Source organism: Phoenix dactylifera, chromosome 1, assembly GCF_051530095.1.
Source record: "Phoenix dactylifera cultivar Ajwa chromosome 1, Ajwa_hap1_PhDact_Kaust_v1.1, whole genome shotgun sequence".
In the NCBI taxonomy this organism is placed as follows: domain Eukaryota; kingdom Viridiplantae; phylum Streptophyta; class Magnoliopsida; order Arecales; family Arecaceae; genus Phoenix; species Phoenix dactylifera.
In genome coordinates this window covers 41614721-41634976 of record NC_143190.1, presented here as the reverse complement: position 1 = coordinate 41634976, position 20256 = coordinate 41614721, and the positions used below count along the sequence as shown (strand labels likewise).

Sequence of the window (20256 nt, the reverse complement as noted above, 5' to 3'; positions counted from 1 at the left end):
CGTCATGCGAGACGAATTTTACGTGTGCCTTTGTATAGGATATAATAGATAAAGAAACAAACGACTTTGCCAACATCACGCAATTCCACTAGCAACAAATTTGCCTATGCACGGTCCGTAGTGAACCAAATTTATTGTGCTTCTTTCCCTCTTCATGGCTGTCGTGGCCTACGGACTTTCTTTTGTACGAAAGCGGAGGCTAATCCTGAATTAAAGAGTAGTGTAACATACACCAAGTATAAGCCGGTAATATATATACATCCAAGGTCCGATGGTGCCGAATTCTGATCATTTACTACATCTTCTCGTTCTCTAGAATGCGTCCACTGCATCCTGAATTAAGGGTTTTGAATGCAAATAAGGCTCTTCTCCACTGCATTTTGTCCTTGAATAATGGATTGGCAGCTCCTTTGTAACTATTACCTATATTAATCCAAACAATCACTGTAGAGGAGTCACTTTTATCCAAATTTGTGAAGCCTCAAAATGAAGGATAGCCTATCCTATCTGACCCCTCCCAAGCGGCTGCTGAAGTAGAATGCATGCGCGGGCCAGGAGCCCAAATAGTAAGCATCTCTAATGATCGATCATAAACCCAGCTGCAGCCTGCATATTCTGAATGGGCCCATCAAAGTTTATTTTCACGACACCAATGGGAGGGGGTAGCCATTGAATAAAACCATTAAGCTACTTAATTTAAATCCTCATTAGAGAATCTACTTTAGGGCGTTGAATGTGCTTTATGAATCCTCATTAGCCTGGAGAGATATCATATCCATCGAATAGAGATAAGAATACCTTACCAGCTGGGCCGGGGTGGTAATAACATGCTGAAATGGTCGTTCATTTCGAGCTGTCCACGGCCTCCAAGTAATGAAGGCTATAAGGGATCTCTACCATGGCATGGCATTAGCTAAGAAATGTAACAATGCCGGCAGAGAATTAGGATAGAAACCTATGCCTACAATACTTGATAGCTGCTGCCAAAATTGTCGGGCAAATGAACAATGAATAATATCAACATGTGAGCAGTCTTCAATATCATTAGGACATAAGTCGCAAAGCTGCGTATTGTCCCTTAAAATACCTCCTCTATGAAGAAGTTGTCTGCAGGAGAGTTTTTGCCAATTGCCATACCAATTTCCAGCAACAAGCTTTGACACTCATAGGAATCAAAAGTTTCCATACCCAACAGAAGGATGGAGAAGTATTTGGTCGGTCGTGGACAACAAAGATTTTTATAGATCTCTCTTGCGGTCTCAGAATTGAGCCCGTTGGAGTCCCAACAAAGCTGATTAGCCCATCTTCCAGTTGACGTAGGAATACAACATATGTTGGTCATCATCTCAGCCAAAAAAAATAGTGGATAAGTTGGCTCTGTTCCGTGATGTATCTGCTGAAATTAAAGATTCCACCTACATGTTTGTAACATCCACATCCATTTTAGCAAAACTAGGCCAAGCAATCAAGGATGTAGTAGAACACCATGGATCTTGCATGGAATTAATTCGTGAGCCTGCTTTGAGGGACCATATAAATTGAAGCTGCACATAAGGAGCAGATGCTGCAGTTTTCTTCAGAATTCCAAGTTGTTTGGAGGTGTTGCGAAAAATATTAGACACTTTGACCCCGGGTCAGACCTGCATCCTCGACCCCGGATGCAAACTAAGGAGAACGACCTCGGCCCCAACCAAGCAACCAATCAGCAGAAGTAGTAAGCAACCTCAACCTTAGTCGGGGAGGATAATCAACACGTGTCGACAAGGGCTGACAGTTATAACAACTAACAGCTTTCACGACCCACAATCGTGGTAGTACCACGGCCTGTGCCCCACCGGGGCTACCCGCCACCCATGTGGACCGGCACCCATACCTCGGTCGTACTACCAGCCGTTATTTGACCATCGTTGCAAGCCACGTCAGACTCGGTAACGACAAAATGGGTTTTCCTATATAAACGGACGGCGTGAGGAACCTCAAGTATGCATGCAATATTACTCATAGAGCCTACACTTTGCTAAAATGTTCCCTCTTCAACATTATTGTCTCTCGATTCTGACTTAGGCATGGAAGGGACCTCTGCCGGAAACTCTCTGATAAGCAGCCTTTTTGCAGGCTACGCATGGAGGAGATCCACCCTATGTACCTTGGCCAGCCTGCTCAGCTCGTCTCTAACCGACCTCAGGGTCGCCCAAGCTGCACTCCGACCTCCAGCTCAATTTTGGTGGCAACAGGAGGCATCATATAATTTTTGTCATTGACCTTGAAACTTGTATTTAGCATACATATTTTGAGCCCACAAAGAGTCAGCATGAAGCACCGAGCAGCAAGTTTGCATGCAAACGCTTGATGTCTAATCCGAAGGAACTGAAGGCCAAGTCCGAGACGAGATTTAGGAGAGCGAACGATGTCCCATGAGATAAGATATCAACCCCATTTTTTTTCAGTTGAATGGCCCCACAGAAAGGCTCTAAAGGCCTTCTCAAGCTGCTGAATAACAGAGAGAGGAATATGCACATAAGCAATATTATATAGAGGCACAGATGATAAAACTGATTAAAGCAAGGTTGCTCTACTTGGGAACTATAAAGCCTTCCATTACTACCCTTCAATTTTGGTCACTATTTTGTCCATAAGAAAATTAAAATCTGCAGCTGAAAGTTTGGTACCTAACAGAGGAATGCCCAGATATTGCCAGACATCATTCTTTCTTGGAATTTGAAAGGTGCGCCGAGTTTGATTTCTAGCATAGGTAGGAGTAGAGGGACTGAAGGTTATATATGACCTTGCTGCATTAATAGCCTGACTTGAAAAGGCACAATATAAGCCAAGTAGCATTTTCAAGCATAATCCATCCCTTGCATTTGCTCTAGCCACCAGCAAGCAATCATCTGGAAAAAAAGATGTAAGAAATAGTAGGCCTGTTAACGGGCCGAACTGCTCGGGCTCAGCTCGATAAAAAGCTCGGCTCGTTAATCAAATAAGCCCGAACCTAAAATGAGGTCCGTTTAAATCTGAGCCCAAGCCCGAGCTCGAGCCTGAGTACCTCACGAGCCCAAATGAAGACTCAATCCAATTAACAATTTAATTGGGTTCAGACCCAATTAAACTTGGACTCAACCTCATTAAACTTTATTTGTCTTAATCAATTTAAATCCCAATCTGATTGAATTCAGTTGGATTTAGATCAGACCCAACCCGAGCTAACCCAAATCCATTTAATTTCTTTAAATTGTATTGGATTGGTTCGGGTTCGAACTCAATCCGTTAACCCGAACCCAACCAGTTAACCCATTCCCTCCTCTCTTTTTTTTTCTTTTCTTCTCTTTTCTCCAGAACTTTTCCGACTCCCTTTCTTCTCCTTTTCTCCCCCTTTCTTTCCCTCTCTTTCCCGACTCTTCCTTTCCGTTTTAACACGACAGAGGAGGGGAGGAGAAGCCCTCCTCCATTGGTAAATCAAGGAAGGAGTCTTTCGCACGGGAGGGCCGGGCCACGGCCGGCGGCGCCTGCGGCATCCTCAGTCGTGCCTGCGGCTGACACTCGTGTCGGCGGCGCTCGCGGCCGAAACCAGCGGCCGCTGCACGTGACGATGAACCGGTGAGTCTTTTCTTCTCTTTTCTTTTTTCTTTCTTTCTTTCTTTCCTTCTTTCTTCTCTTCTTCTTCTTTTCTTTCTTTCTTTCTTTCTTTCTTTCTTTCTTTCTTCTCTCTCCCGCCCGCCCCATCCCCATCCCCGAGCTCGGGCTCCGGCTCGGGCTTGAGCTCGTACTTGAAACAAGCTTTACGAGCTCAAGTCCGAGCCTTTGCTGTGCCAAGCAAGCCCAAACTCGAGCCCAATACAGAGCTCGGAACCAAGCCCGAGCTCAAGCCTGAGCCCGAGATTCTGTGGAACGAGCCGAGCCCAAGCTTCCTAGGCTCGAGCTCGGCTCAGCTTGTTAACAGGCCTAGGAAATAAAAGAGCTCATTCAATGCGCCTTGAATGCCCAAGTGCATTGTTTCTACTATCAAGCTGCAATAAACTGGGGAATATCTCAGAACTTAGCCTACCGGCTTTATTATCATGCCGCACAGAAGAAAAAAAATATAAAAATCCGTCTCCACCCTATTACATTAAAGCCATGTTGCTATTCAAATTAAGCCATTGATTTGTGCAAGAAAATATAAAATATATAAATAAATCTACCTCATTCTATAAATTTAAGCTTTTGGGACAAATTTAAAAAGCGTCGGCAAATGTTGACGGAAAAAATTTTTTGCCGACGCTTGGAATAAGCGTCGGCAAATAAGAGTCGGAAATTTTCTTTTTTGGTGTAGTGGAGAGAAAAAGAGAGAGAGAGCAGAAGAGAAAGGGAGAGAGAGAAATAAAGAGAGAGGGCAGGTGGCGGCTGACTGCAAGTGGCCCTCGGAGAGCTGCGCAGTGGTGCGGAGGAGGGGTTCCTCCTCCAGTTTCCTTGTTTCATTCAAAATAAAAGTTCTGGAGGCAGAACTCCTCCTCCGCCCCTCTACGCGTCTCCTCAGCCCTTCGCTGGCCTTCCCCGAACATCCGCCACCCTCTTTCTCTCTCCCTCCCTCTCTCCTCTTCACTTTTTTTTTTCTTCTCTCTGGCTCTCCATCGCCCCTACCTCCTCTATTGTGTTGCTATGGGCCTGGCACGGGGGTATATCGACCCATACCATCGAACAACCAGTCCAGGCCTTGGTTTTGGTATAGCAATCCTTCTTTTTACATGTACAACATACACATACACGTACTCGAATTCACATGTTCTCCGTAACCAATGAATTCCGCATCTCCATCTCATTTGAAAACTTGAGCGGTCCAAAAGCCCAACCATTCAATGAACACTGGAGCAGCAAGAAAAGAAATAAGTTCAAGTGAGAACAACCAACTGGAAATAGCATGAATTTGATCGAGAATACCAAAAACGAATAAATCAGATTAGGCTGGACCTCTCCCCAAGCGGGGAAAAAAATAACATGGATTTTGATATTAAAATTCAAAATCTAGATTAATTAAAAAAAAAGCATCAGCATATCAAGCGCGTAAATAATGAAATGCAGACATGTAGGCTTAGACATAACCATGAAGGAACTACTTTATAGACATCATTTTCTGACTTTTTTTTTGGTTTTTTCATATATATATATTTTTAATTCATATAGATATATTTTATCTAGACGGGCATAAATAAAATTCAGATTTACCTTAAAAAAAAGAAATGCGGACCAATCAGAAAAATTAGTATGTATTTACTCTTTCCTTTTTGGCCTCCTAAGGGTTAGCAGTCATGATATTGCTTTTAAAGACTGATTGCACATAACGCTGCAAATGGGTCGGGTTGACCCATGACCCGACCCGACCCAACCTGCATAGACCCAATCCGACCCGAATTTTAGGACCCGAGGTCCGGGTCGGGTCCTAAAATTGGACCCGAATCATTTTCTAGGCCGGATCTGGGTTCACCAAACGGATCCGATCCGATCCGAATGGACCCAGAGAGAGAGAGAGAGAGAGAGGAAAAGCAAAAGAGAGTCTTTTCTTTGTGTGTGTGTGGGTCGTGGTACTATTGGCCATTTTTAAGTGAATTTTTGGCGGGTTTTCAAGGCCGATAGGAAGGAAATATGGTTTCTTAGGGACTTGTTAGCTTGCTCCCTAAGGGATGAGAAATGCCGGCCAACAAGGAGGGAAAGCTTTGTACCAAAAAAAAAGAAGAAGAAAAAACCCTAAATTATTAAATTTATTTATAAGACTATTTATTAAATTAAATATTTATATTGTTTTTATATAATTATAAGTATAAAGATTATAAACTTATGTATTGCTCTATTTCTTTAGTATAAATAATATTATAAATTGATAATAATAGTACTTTTTTATCAAAGGATAGCTTAGTAAAAATGTCATATAAAAATCATGCATCCTTCCTTTCGTTCCTCCTATACCAAATAGAGAAAGAAATCATCCCCTTCCATCTTTTCATGTTTCACTAAATGCACGAGAGGATGGATGCAAGACCCATCCATTCTCTTCATCATCCATCTTTCCTCTAGTATCCATCCTTCATGCCAAACAGAGGGAAAGAGTTGGGGGAGTTTTAGTGAGACATTTCCATGGTGGAAAAGTTTTCATGAGGTGTCTTTGTGAGAGGAGCCAAACTCATTGTTGCAGCCTCAATTTTTTTTAGAATAAATTTATTTTTTATCCCAATTTTCTTACTATTGTTGCTTGATTTAATTGATATTTATTTTAGATCATATTTGATCTACGCTGAGTAATATGTCGTCCTACAGCTCTTAGAATTGCTGAAAGGCTTAAACCAAAGGTAGAGAAGTGAAAAATTAGGACGGGACTTCTATTAGAATTAGTGGCCTTCATGACCACATTAATATCATCACAAAACTCTATAAGGTATATGAAGAGTTTTGTAATATAAAGAATGGCCTTCATGACCACATTAATGTCATCACAAAATTGTACGTGAAAAGTTTTGTGATATAAAGAACGGTGTTCATGACTAGATTAATGTCATCACAAAACTCTACATAAAAAGTTTTCTGATATAAAGAATGACCTTCATGACCACATTAATGTCATCACAACACTCCATAAGTTACATGAAAAGTTTTGTGATACAAAGAATGATGGAGACATTGTATTGTATTTAATGGATTCAATAAAGATATTCAATGTAATACATTAAATCTAAGAGGAAGATGAAGAGCCAAACATTGTGACTCATAATGGGAAGAGTCACTTAAGGTACTATAAAAAGGCTCTTGGTCCATCTCTCCACTTAACAGAAGCTTGTGAGGTTTCCCATCACAACCATGGGCATAAATAAAGAGAGTAAGGAGAGAACAGCAAGTTGCACTATTTGTTTGTGATCTTAAAGTTTCAGTGCAATACTGTAGATTCTATACTCACGATTAAAAGTCTTTGTCTGATGATTGGAGGTTCTTGTCAGCATTTACTTGCTTTATGAATGGCTCAAGGTAATATGTTATGTTATTTATGGTTTATAAAAGTAAACCCAAGATCCTTAATATTTCTAACAACTTCGACTTTAGATGGAAGGCTACATCAGCAATGTTATCATTAAGATGTTTGCATAGAAATCTCATAGACTTGGGACAACGTCATTGTTGATTGTGAGCAAAGTTATAATGCCAACAAATAGTTTTAAGTTGTTTATGTAGTGGGCTAAGGAGCCGCTCTAAGCCTTTCCTACTATTTGTCATATCATACTATATATTTGCTTATCATTAGGGGTGATCAGTCTGGAGCTAAACCCAAAACTGAATCGATTTAAACCATTTTGTTAAAATTGAAATTGAAATCGAACCTATCATCTATAAAGATCGTTTGAAATCGACCCAAAAAATTTAGTTTGGTTCGGTTTGATTCGGTTTATCATATTGATATTTAATGGGCTAGGCTAAGTCTAAACATAAAAAAAAAAATTCTATTTTATATAGTGTTTATATTCAATGGATTGGACTAAATGGGCGAAGCTATGTGTAAACATAAAAATTTTATTGTACATGTATAAAAAATATAAGAAAAAATAAAAAAAATAATAAATATATGTTTAGACATATATGGGTTGGGTCGGATCGGTTTGAATCACTTTTTTGAAAATTCAAATCGAAATCGAATAGAATTTTTTCGGTTCAAGAATTTCTTAAAGCAAAAACAGACTGAATTTAAAAAAAGTAATATAGATCGAACCGAAGAGACCAATTTGGGTTGGATCCGCGGTTTGGCCGGATCTTTTACACACCTCTACCGATCGTGCATGGGGAGGAAAAAAAATCAAGAGATAACTATCCTGATATCTCAAGTACCAGCTAATAAACTAAATGTATTTATATTGATTTACAATCAGTTCTCCATACATTAGATATATGCTTACAATAAACCAAGAAAATAGAAAACTTCCATCGCCAAAGAGTAGTTACTTGTTTACCCCCCCCCCCCCCCCCCCCCCCCCCCCCCACAAAAAAAAAAAAAAAAAAAAACCAAAGAACAGAATAAGCAACACTATTACCATAAAAAGCTACTGGGAAGCCCTTCGAATTCTTACGTTGGAACCGGAGGAGTCTCCTTCCGCTGGAGAAATCCCCGTCGTTGGATACACCGGGATCACCCCAGGATATCTCATCAAACCACCGCCTGCCGGCACATCATACCCACTGGCCCCCACAGGGGAAGAGACAGTTCATAGAAAATTTGGTGAGAGCAAGCATGACAACCTTATCATTCCATCTCCGCACATCATACCCACTGGCCCCCACAGGGGAAGAGACAGTTCATAGAAAATTTGGTGAGAGCAAGCATGACAACCTTATCATTCCATCTCCGTACAATAAAATCGTTCCATAGGCCTACGGCAATTTAGATGGTGCTGGTGTGACGTACTCATATGGAAATACAGTTACCACACTGATGGGGCTCTGCTACGGATAGAGAAAGTATGAGTAAAAAATATTCTATCCGTATCAAACACTATATAGTAGAAAGAGGGCTCAGTGGGAGTTGCTATGCGGATGAGGTTCTCCTCGCCTCTTCTTTCCTCTTCCTATGCAAATAAATAAATAAATAAAAATAATAATAATATCATTCCAGACTCCTCTGATCCCTCTATTTTCTCTGATTAATTATTATTTAAGTACATTAAACAGAATTACATTAAAAAAAATTCTCATGCGACTCGTTCTGTTCTTGGAACATATACCACGTAGTGACGTTTCGTTGTGTCGACTTTTGATGGCAGTTTCTACTTCAGCTCGCGGATTTCGTGATTTCGTGCAGCACGTTTGAGTCTCCGAATCTCCGAATGGCACTTGGCACAGGAATCATCGAAAGGAGTCAAAGATGCTTCTTGGTTGATGTCACATTTGACCGCTTTGGCTTTTGCCTAGACAAAGGTTGTAGTGCCGTCTGTTTGGTGGAAAAGTTAGGTGCGTGATGCATGGGATCACATTGTAAGTATAGAAATCAACTCCAGGCTTCTGTTCTGACTGCCATTCAAACCTCGTTAAGACTTATATATGAATGTCTTATTTTAAGCATAACGGTATTAATGTTACAAATTAGTGTCATCATCGAAATTATGGACAACAAAAAAACTTTGGTTAGCAAGCCCCAGAGCCTCAAATGGACAATAAATTGGATCTGGAGTTAAGCAGTCCCTAAAAATTATAATCAAGAATTGAATTCATTCCAGTATAATTGCTACACCAACGGAAGTGAACTATTTGATAGGTGAAAGCAAGATGAAACTCAAAAAGCTTAGCCTTGATGATGAAGAGCCTATCACAATCTTATAAAACTATCTCATTAAATACGGGGAGACAACCCGTCTCTTGATTTAAAGGGTGATCATGTAAAGGATTGATAAGGTTCTCAAAATATGCATCTAATATCAATTTTCAAGCAAACATCTTTCATGCCCGTAAGTTTAGTTACTTCATCATTTTCCATCCTAACATTGCCAAAATTACCACTAGTGTAGCATGTGAAGAAGTTATGTCGAGAAGTAATATGAAAAGAGGCACCCAAGTTAACATCTCAAGTACAATCCTAGCATGTAAAGTTTACACAACTATCATCACAAATAATAACATCTTCATCAAATGCAATTGTTGTTGTATCTTTTTCCTCCTTTTCTTCACCTCTCTTCCTTGATTGCCCTTTTTTTAAAATTTTCTGCACTACTTTTTCATGTGCCCTAGTGCCACAATAAAACTATTTAATCTCTTTTCTGAATTTAGACCTTCTTCTTAACATATCACGATTCTTGCAAGTTTCTAGTTTTACTCCTCTGCATGCATTTCTGTAACCACCGGTTCTGACATGCATCATGTTTTTTTTCTGGTCTCTTCATTAAGTATACTATGCTTTACCATTCCTAATGTTACTACGACATTAGGAGCTGAATTACTAAATAATACAACCAGAATTTTCCAACTATCACGCAAGATGCTGAGCAACAATAATGCTTGCAACTCATCATCCAGTATCATTTTCATCGTAGCTGACCAATTAACCACATTCTGAAATCTATTCAAATGCTCGGCTACTGAACTTTTCTCCCTATACTTCATATTTCCAAGCTTTCTGATCATGAATGCTCTATTTCAATGCAGTCTTTCGCTCGTAAAGACTGTCTAATTTCTTCCATAAACTATAGGTGTTAGTCTCCATAGTATCATGATAAAAAATACTATCATCTATCCACCGTCTAATTAATTCAACTGTCTTTCTATTCATTTTCTCCCACTCTTGCCGAGTTTTGTCACTTGGATCGGTACTATCTCTTTCAATGGGATCATGCAAATCTTTGCAAAATAGTAAATTTTCCATTTGGAGCTTCAAAATTGATTAATTGGAAGATATGAGTTTAACCATATTGCCACTCAGAATGTTATTCCATTTAATCAGCACATAAAAACTCAACCACTAGCAACCTTGCTTTGATACTACTTTGTTGGGAAAATACAATCAAAAAATTATAATACCACAAATTCCATTTTCCTCTTTGTGCAATCAAATTGGATGTCACAATAATTCACCAAGCAACAAAATTTTTTACCATCAACATAAATAATTAACAAGCAAAATAATCAAACAATTCATAAATAAGAGGTAACACAATTTTTAATGTGAAATTTTTTTTGATATGAAGGAAAAAATCATGGAAATTAGTTCAACCAAAAATTTTTATTATTTAGAATAATAAAATTACAATAGATTCTCTTTAGTTTCTATAAAAAAAATAACATGATATTGTGAGCTTTTGGTAACTATTGAACTTTGCTACGTTCTAGAAAGGCGAAGCACATCTAACATGCAACTTGAAATAAATAATATATTCCGTGGATAGCTGGTGTTGGTCTGCCGAGATAATATATTTAATTGATGGCCGTACATCACCTGCTTATTATGCCCTTCTTTCCCTCCTCTCTCTGCAGTCAGCAGTCAAGTAGAATGATTCTGATAGAATCAAAACTAGTTTATAGTTTTGAAATTGGATCTTTTCTGACTCAAAAATGGTTTGCGTAAACTATTACGTAAACTAACTTTTGAGCAAGACCCATGGACTCAATTTATAGTCCCCTACTTCTTGTGCCCCTCTGGGGTACTTAAGTTCATATATATCATCTAAAAAAATGATGAAAAGCACTAAGAATCAGGATCAAGTTACATTTGGTATCATTTTGATAAAGTTATATCTTTTTTGAATTAGATGGTAGACATCTTACATTGATGATCCAAACTGCAGAATATGACCTAGTATCTCTAAACTACTTACATACCAAAAATCATTTGACCTCTAGTCTATAATTCTATATGGTCAAAAAATATCTATTATTTTTTGTTATTTAGACAATCCAATTTTTGACTATCTAATGCATAAGCTAGAATTTTTCAAATTACATGAATTCTAATATATTGATAGTTTAAAGGTAATAAATCGTATCAAACAATTTGGATCATTGATGTAGGATCTCCACCGTCTCTCTCAAAAAAAGTGTAACTTTATAAGAGTTTTACCAGATGTTTTTTCCATTGTCCTACGTAACTCAAGCTACACCATGTGTAACTTGAACACCTAAGCATAGCCTCTTACTATAATAAAACCATTCTACCACTGAAAATGGTTGATATGATATGATATTTATTAAAATATTCCTTGACATAACATCAGTCGTAAAATGTTAGGCCACATTTGAGAACAAAGAAAATTTTAATGGGGCCTCTCAAGAAAAAGGATTTTGACAGGGATGTTTGCCAGATTAAAGTAGTGAATAAAATCTCCAAAATATATCTTTTTTATATTGAAAAATTGTCCTAAAATTTTTTCTTGTAATCTCAATTTAATTTCAATGTCTGGAAGAGAATAGAAAAAAAATCACAAATACTTGGAAAAGTATATCATTTCATTAAATTATCTAGCCAAATAAAAGCTATATTCACCAATATGATCAAAGAATTGTCTAAGAACTAATTATTATCTTCATTAAAGTGCTACTTAGTTTCCTTAAAAAACATAAAAACAAAAAAGAACAAATCTCCAGACAATGCGGGAGTGCAATTCATTCTTGTAAGTTTCTTAGGTATTAGTGGTCAGCAACTCTCTCTCCAAACAGAAAAGTAATGAGTAAAGGGATTTTGGAGAACCTCTCTGTGGCAACTGATTTTCTCTCTTTTGACGAAAGTAATCGGCATCTTCCTCTACCCAGGTGAGAGAGGTAGAGGATGAGTTTTTTTTTTTTCCTCGAAGAAACGAGGAGAATGAGTTTAACGAAAAGAACATCCTCTTGCATCGGATAGATGAGAACATTCTTGTTGCTAACTATAGGAAGGCAAATGGGCGGTGAGCAGTAGAAAATAGAGAAGAAGGCCGCAGAAAAGATCCTAGCTTGTTGGTGTGAAGCACAATAATATGGAACAAAATTATAATAGAAAATAGATTTTTTTTCTTTGAGGTGATGATGCTAATCATGCTGAGGTGGGAAAATCTCGCTTTTTTTAAGAATAAACTAGCCCTTCGCATTGGTAAAGCCTACGAAATTGGTGCAGCAAACCCTTTGATTTCTTCTCTCCAGGATACAAGAGCATGAGTAGATAAAACATCTACGTTGTATGGCTCATAACCAACTCCGCATAAGAATAATTAGGCCTTTAACACATAAGTAGTGAGACTAGTAGAAGAATGTGCGGTAAATATACTGTTACCAAAAATTAAGAACGATTAGCCTCATGAATACATGAATGGTGGTGTCAATTTATAAAAATCCTATCCATTAATTCATATTCACCCTATTCTATTAAATTGATTAATAAATTATTCTCATTTTAATCTTAAAATGTACCAACAGCCCCAAACATGAGATTGGAAAATGTCACTCATCAAACTTCATAGAGGTATTTTGGAAATCTAAAAATTCATGTCTGACAAATGTTATTTATTAGTTGTAGAAAACTAAGGGATGTAGTTATGTTTATCTTTAAAATGGGCATTATCTCAGCATTCAACTCTAAATAGGGGACTATTGCATCAAAATCCCTTTAAGTAAAGCATATGTATGTGAGAGAGGGGTGTGAGAAGCGTTATTGGGGTCTTGGGGAGAGCTTTTATATGAAGATACAACAGGATAAATTAGACACACCTGTATTACAACTTTAAAACATAAGATTAGAAGTAGTACAACTTTAAAACATAAAGAAAATGTCGTATATATAGATATTTTATGTATACCAGGATCGTGAAAGAAACTAAGGTAGACCATTTGGAGAAGCAAATTTGTTGCGTAGACCCTAGACTATTATTTCATCGGCTTTGGATTGAATGAGCTTCCATGTAGCCTGAACATGCCGCATCTCCGTTAGGGTGGTTCCAATTGCAAAACGTATCATGTACGTGCCGCCCACCACTGCATGCGTCATGAAAGCTCGCCCACTTAAGTTCACTGCCTCAAGGAGCCTTCGGTTCAGGTCCGAAGCATCATCTCCTTCGAACCTTGGCTTTAGTCGAAAGCACACCAAGGAGAATTTCCGAGGCACCACCACCTCGAACCTCTGGTCCATCGCTACCAGCCTCTCGAAGTGCTTAGCCATTGCGACGTCACTCCGTATGTGCTCCATTAGGTTCGCCACGCCATACCTCCGGATGACCACCCACAGCTTCATGGCTCGGAAGCGCCGGCTCAGTGCAATCTGCCAGTCCTTGTAGTCCACCACAATCTTGGCATCACTGGCTTTGTTCCTTAATATTTCAGGACTGGTAGATAGAGAATCCACCAGTGCCGAAGGGCTCTTAAGCCATAGGCAGCAGCAGTCCATGTTGGTGAGGAACCACTTATGGGGATTCATGCTGATCGAGTGGGCAAGCTCCACACCATCAAAGTAATGCCGGAATTCAGGGCATATACCCGAACTGCCAGCATAAGCTGCATCAATATGATACCAAACACCATATTTGTTTGCAACTTTGCCGAGCTCTAGCAACGGATCCACGGCTCCCACAGCGGTGGTACCGACCGTGGCACACAGGTACAAGGGCACCAACCCTTTGGCAATGTCGGCCTCCATGGCGGACCGAACACTATCAGGAGTCAGTGCATAGCCTGATGCAGCTGTAGTCGGGATTGCCCTGAAGTTGGATGGTGGGATGCCGACGAGTTTGGACGCCTTCTGAACGGTGAAGTGTGTTTGATCAGAGGCATACACCACCAATTTTGTGATACCATCCGCCCCGATCTTGCTCAAGGCCTTGTCGCGTGCTGCTGCTAGCGTACACACCACGGCCTCGCATGTGCTGCCATGCAAAACACCACCGCCACCTTGACCACACGAGAATAAAAATGAAGATGGGAGCTTGAGCATCTTCCCCATCCAATCCATAACAATACCTTCAAGCTCGGTGGCAGCTGGTGATGAGATCCAATTGAACCCCACAACGTTCAGGCCAGAGCAAAGCATCTCACCGAGAAACCCGGCAGTGCTCGCGTTGGCTTGAAAGTAGGCATAAAAGTTCGGGCTCTGCCAATGGGTTAGACCAGGGATGATATCCTCGCGGATATCTTCGAGGATGGCATCAATGGACTGGGGGAGATAAGGAGCTGAATCAGGGAGACGCTTGCCAAGGTATCCCGGCTCTACCTGGCTTCGAACCGGTAATTGCTCGATGTCTCGATAGTAGTCGGCTATAAAGTCGACCACAACACGAGACTCATTGGCAAGGACATCAGGATCTAGGAGCTGGAAGGTGTCAAGCGGGAGACTTCCCATCTGGGTTGGCGGAGAGAGTTGAAGGACTAGAAGGTACTGGTACTATGTCTAGCTACTAATTAGAGAAACCGGTGGAGATCTAGTTTGTTTAGTTTCTGGTAGCAGAAGGTTTGTAGAACAAAGGAGGGAAGTGGTGGTTGGGATGTTTTGGGTGCTGCATGTGGAGGAAGGGAATTAAGAGAGATATTTATAGAGAAAGAAAGGAGGAAGTAGTAGGTGTATGCACTGAGGCGTAAGGTTAATAGACGTTCGTTAGCGGCAGGCAACCATTGTTGTCGCCTGGGGGGCGGGAAGGATGGCGCCCGAGTCTTTGTGGGCGCCATCCGTCCTTTGACCGACTTGTTGACCCCAGTTACTGTTGACGGACCGAGAACGCCACCACCTAACACCGCGGGATTGGTGACAGTGAAACCCGCGACTGACGGACCGGGATCCTATCTTTTGTGCCAAATAAGGATCATCTTCCATCGTTCGAATCCACCGTTAGATCGCGCAATTGCTGCTTCCAGAGCTGATGCGGGCGGATGAACAGAGACGCGTCCAATGCCCTTTTTTTTTCTTTTTTTTTTGCTAAATCGAAAGGGGTAGGAGGAGGAAGGGACAAGCTCACCTCCGTATAGCAGTCCTCACTGGACCTCTGTCCCACCAAAAGAATGTTCGATACAGATAGATACTATTTTACCCATACTCTTCCCATCTGAATGTGAGTACATTACATCTGGTACTATCAAAATTTTCAGTAGACCAATAAGCGCTTCTAGATCTCAAGTCTAAGCAGTGTAACCATATTTTAATCGAAGTGCAGAGCGATTCGAACTTGAAACTCTGCGGTTAAAAGACTACATGCAGATTCCACACCTTGGAAGATGAATGATTCTTTGCGCGAAAGATACAATCCGAATGTGAGATGCGACTGACCTAAAAAGTCCGTGTAACTGTCATACCGCGCTCGGCCTGACCCGTGTACCACGTTCAGGGGATCACCGGCCTTGCTAAACCTTGGGATGTCAGGCAGAGTTTGGTAGGGCCGTCAATAGATATTTGGAGGGTAGCTTTTCTAGCAATAAACTATTCTGATGTTCGGTGGGCGGGGTAGGTGCAGGAATAGGTGAATGCATCGGTTTTCATGATTATTTAGGTGCGCTTAAAAATAGATAAAGACAAAAAATGTAATTGGATGGGAGGAATTTCTTATTTTATGGGGGCAATTCTATTTCAACATTTTAGCAGAGTAAAATTATCTAAATAAGTAACTTTGTTTCAATAAGGTTATTCCATGACCGTTTAGGCAGTTCGCGGGATAACCCCATTTATCCTCGTACCAGCCTTAGAGAAGGCCATGGTTATTTTGATCCGTAAAATGGGACTGCAGTGTAGCTTATTGTATTTATTGGATGGGTCCTCCATAATTAGGACTGTATGCTTACTACAAATATACATTATGTATCTGCTAGCTAGCTATTAAAATTTTACCGCGTAAATTTTTTTGTCGATTTTTTTAATAAGTAGGGTCGGAAATGAGCCGTTTTATACCAGGCTCGAAAACTTGTGGAAAATACAGGCGCGAGCCCGACCTAAACTCACGCCCAAGGACAACCCGTACCTCATTAGGCCGACTCGAAGGAGAGCGATCATATTGCTCCAAACTCCAAAGAGAGCATTGGGATAGCTAGACGTGAGGAAGCAGAGCAACTCATAGCGGCAGCAGCTGTGTTGGCGGTTTCGAAATCGTTTTAGAGGACATAGGACCAAGAGGATGATTCGATTGGGGAGAAGAAAGATTTTTCTCAACCCTCTACATCAATTCTATCTTTTGTTGCTCCACCGAATTCTTATAAGATAGAGAGCTACGCTCGGTCAAAGTTTTACTCAAAAAGAAAACTTTCAATTTGACTAGTCCGTTTCGAGGCTTAAAAGATGAAATTTTAGTCTGATTCAACCTCCTAGAAGGTTGGCTTAAAATTCTAGATCTCGAAAAGATATCCAAATTCAAAAAAAAGAAAAATTCATCTCAATCGGACATCCTATGACCAAGTTATAACCTCCAAAAGTTTGGCCTGCGACTCGGTTTCTGATGTAGCAGATCCTCTACTTGTAGTTGCCAAAGTGATCTACATCGAGTTTGATGATCTTCCTGAATATTGGTAGTGGCCAAAATGTTCCACATCGAGTTTGGTAATTCTTTTTGATATTAGTAGTGGCCAAAGTGGTCCATATCGAGTCCGGTAATTCTTTTAAATTAGAATCTTTTCAAATACTCGTAGTGGTCAAAGTATTCTACATCGAATTTGGTGATCTTCTTCGATACTCATAGTGGCCAAAGTGATTCACATCGAGTTTGGTGATTCTTCTGAATACTTATAGTGGCCAAAGTGTTCCACATTGAGTTTGGTGATCTCCTTAGATACTCATAGTAGCCAAAGTGATCCATATTGAATTTAGTGATCCTCTTGAATACTCATAGCGGTCAAAGTGGTCCACATCGAGTCCGATAATCTTTCTGGATCAGGAAAGGAGGTGTAGCAGGTAGGTTGGGGCACAATGGAGAGGTGCGAGGTGGAGGGATCAACGGTGGAGGCATAGGGCAGGCGGAGGCTAGCATAAGGGTTCCTCATCACATCGGAGAGCTCAATAGATGGTGTCCAGCTACCGAAGATGGCGAACATGGAGGGATCTCGGCTTCGCTTACTTAGACCGATGACTGTCTATTGAAGATGGTGAACTAGTGGAGGAACGGCATCCGAGAGGCGGAGTGGAAGACATTTAAAGATAGTAGAAGAGAACCCTAGCTGATTGAAGAAAACATCATTTAAGAAATCAAGCTAGATCTCGAGCCATATACCGAGCTAACTCCGAGCCTGAATCCAAGCTTAGGCTCGGGTTGGAACCAAGCCGAGCCACATAACTATGCAAGTCTGGCCCAAGAAGTATACATGCTCTTAATTTTGAGCCCAAACCCGATCCAAATTTAAGCTCGTAGCCCGACCTAAAGTCGACTCAGCCTAATGGGCCATCGGCCGACCCGAGCCTACTTCCAGCCCTATTAATAAGTAGATCTTTTCTTTATCAAATAATCAAATGTTAAGTATGAATTTTTATTGATAACTTTTTTCCCTTATGAAAATATGTTTGTATTTTAAATTTATGGCTGGAAGCAAGTTATCATATTCTCATGCGACAACAAAGAGGCAGATTTTTGTTCAAATGGCTACCGATGATTATCAAATGACAACCTACCCAATCTCATTAGCCCACAAGAAAAATAATGATGATGATGATAAGAATTAAGTAGAAATGTTATCTTGGTAAACAAAACATTTACACCAACTCAGAATATAGAGTATTTAATCTTGAATACTTCAAAAAAAATTGAAGGCCCTTCCTAAATGAAAATCTACATCATTAGTAATGATTTGGAATATATAATATGTTTAATAACTGAAATTTTCTATTTTCATTTGGAGACCTTTCATCCGTATATACGACCACAAAATAAATTGTAAAAATATTGCTAATAAGCAAAAAATATGCTATAGACCATATAATTTGTATATTCAAATCAATAAAATTGATCAAAAAATTTTAAAACTTGTATATATCAATATTTTTCTAATTTGGATATTTTTAGATTATTGATCAGATCAATACATAGTATCATGGTATCATCAAAGTTATCCTTTTTGTCTATTACATGTTTAGATGAAAAAGGTTAAAAATATGTAATTCTCGATTTTCAACTAATTTGGACATCACATGTTATAATTAATGGTAAGGATTTTTATTTTGAGAGTCACTGATTATTTTTTTTTTGGTCAAAAAATAGGAGGGGAGGGGGAGGGACCAGCCCACCCGCGTAGCAGCCCCATTACTGGGCCCCCCTTCCACTAGGGAATGTTCGATACAGGTCGCAGGTTTCGCGTGCCTTCCCCGACATCCGGTCCCCTAATTTAATCGACGCCCGTGCGTTTCGAATCCGGGCAACTTGGGCGGAATTATCGCCCCCTTACCACCAGGCTACTACCTTGGTGGCAGAGTCACTGATTTTCAATGTGAAGCATTTGAGCTCAAATAATCTCCAAAATATTTCTATAAAAAGTATGGTCAATTGTGGATTTTTGAAAATTATCATTAAAAAAATGTCAAAATAGAGTTTAAGCAATGCCTTTCCGATGTTTGTCAGAAGAGTCATTTAAGCCTCCTTCACTTTAAGTTCATCCAAAATTTCCAACAAAGGTTGGTGTAGATCACAAGTCATTTCAATGTTTGCCATAAACATTGCTTTTCAACTTTATCTAATATTTGAAAACATTGCTAAAATTCAAATAACCTTTCTAATTTCCAAATTTGATGATATTTTCAAATATCATTTTAGTATTTTATTACGATGTTTTCTGTTTATAATTGTCACTAAAATTAATTTATCTACAACTTTTGCTATGTTTATAAGGATCACAATCATCTTTATCTCTTATGAAACTCTAGGAGATTAATCTGATTGAAATCTTACAACTTAGTCCATATGTTAATCACATGATACCATTAGACTATGATACACCTTGCACAACATACCATACGATCATAACCCATTGATTGGCTTATCCAGATAATTCATATCCATAATTCTAATTGACCTAGCTTAATGATTGTAATCAATGGAAACCCACATGATGAAGTAAAATTCGAACAGCTGAAGCCATTTTAATTATTTCCCGATAGGTGAGGGCCAAATATCTAAAAACACCTAGGTTTGAAAAATTTATGGGACTAAACCAGTTAAATTTTTACCATTCAAGAATCAAACATGTGAGAAAGTATACACAGCAGATTGAAAGGATTAAAGAAAGAGGTAATGATTTGCATTCATGACGATATTTCCACTAAGATTAGCTCGAACCATCCCCTGTTCAAGAATCCAAAAGCAAATTCCCAAATAAAGCAAGAAAAGAATCGAAGATCCATTACGAAAAGACCCAAACCAATTCAAGAAAGCGGAGAAAATGGGAAATATGTACCAGATACAAGATTCTTGAGCGGCTTTTCATGGCTTATAAAGTGGGATGCAGGGGATTTGGAACCATATAGCGGTAAAAAGAAGTAGAGAAGTAGAGGAGATAAAAAGAAAGAGAGAGATATTTCACTCACTTGTTGAAGGTTTTGAAGGCCGTTCATGGCCGTAGAAATCTCAGGTAGAGTCTGAAGAAAAGAAGAAACGTAGAGGAGAAAGTGAGAGTAGTAGTAGACCTAGGATGAGATTTCTTTTCTTTTCTTTTTTCCTTGAATTCCGTCATTTTATGAACTCTATACACTATAGTATTTTTGGTGACATGTCATACTTGATTTCTTCCATAATATTTTTATAATTCTTCTGAAATTTAAACATTCATCTCTCCTATCCTTTTAATAATAAAAGATACAGAGATAGAGACGCGCTCTGTACTAAGAGGGCTCTTTGGGAAAGTTGA

At 39.4% G+C, this 20256-nt stretch overlaps 1 protein-coding gene across 1 annotated transcript; it reads right to left on the bottom strand.

Annotated features, from left to right (window-relative positions):
• Nucleotides 1-12963: 12963 nt before the first annotated feature.
• On the bottom strand, nt 12964-20051 carry LOC148715278 (tyrosine decarboxylase-like). Its single transcript, XM_088701404.2, has one exon. It carries the CDS (start codon nt 14792-14794, stop codon nt 13322-13324), a length of 1473 nt encoding a protein of 490 aa, XP_088557530.1. The 5' UTR covers nt 14795-20051; the 3' UTR covers nt 12964-13321.
• Nucleotides 20052-20256: the final 205 nt, after the last annotated feature.

Excerpts from the sequence above, each read along its gene's own strand:
- LOC148715278 (XM_088701404.2), bottom strand. The coding sequence starts at position 14,794 with ATGGGAAGTCTCCCGCTTGACACCTTCCAGCTCCTAGATCCTGATGTC.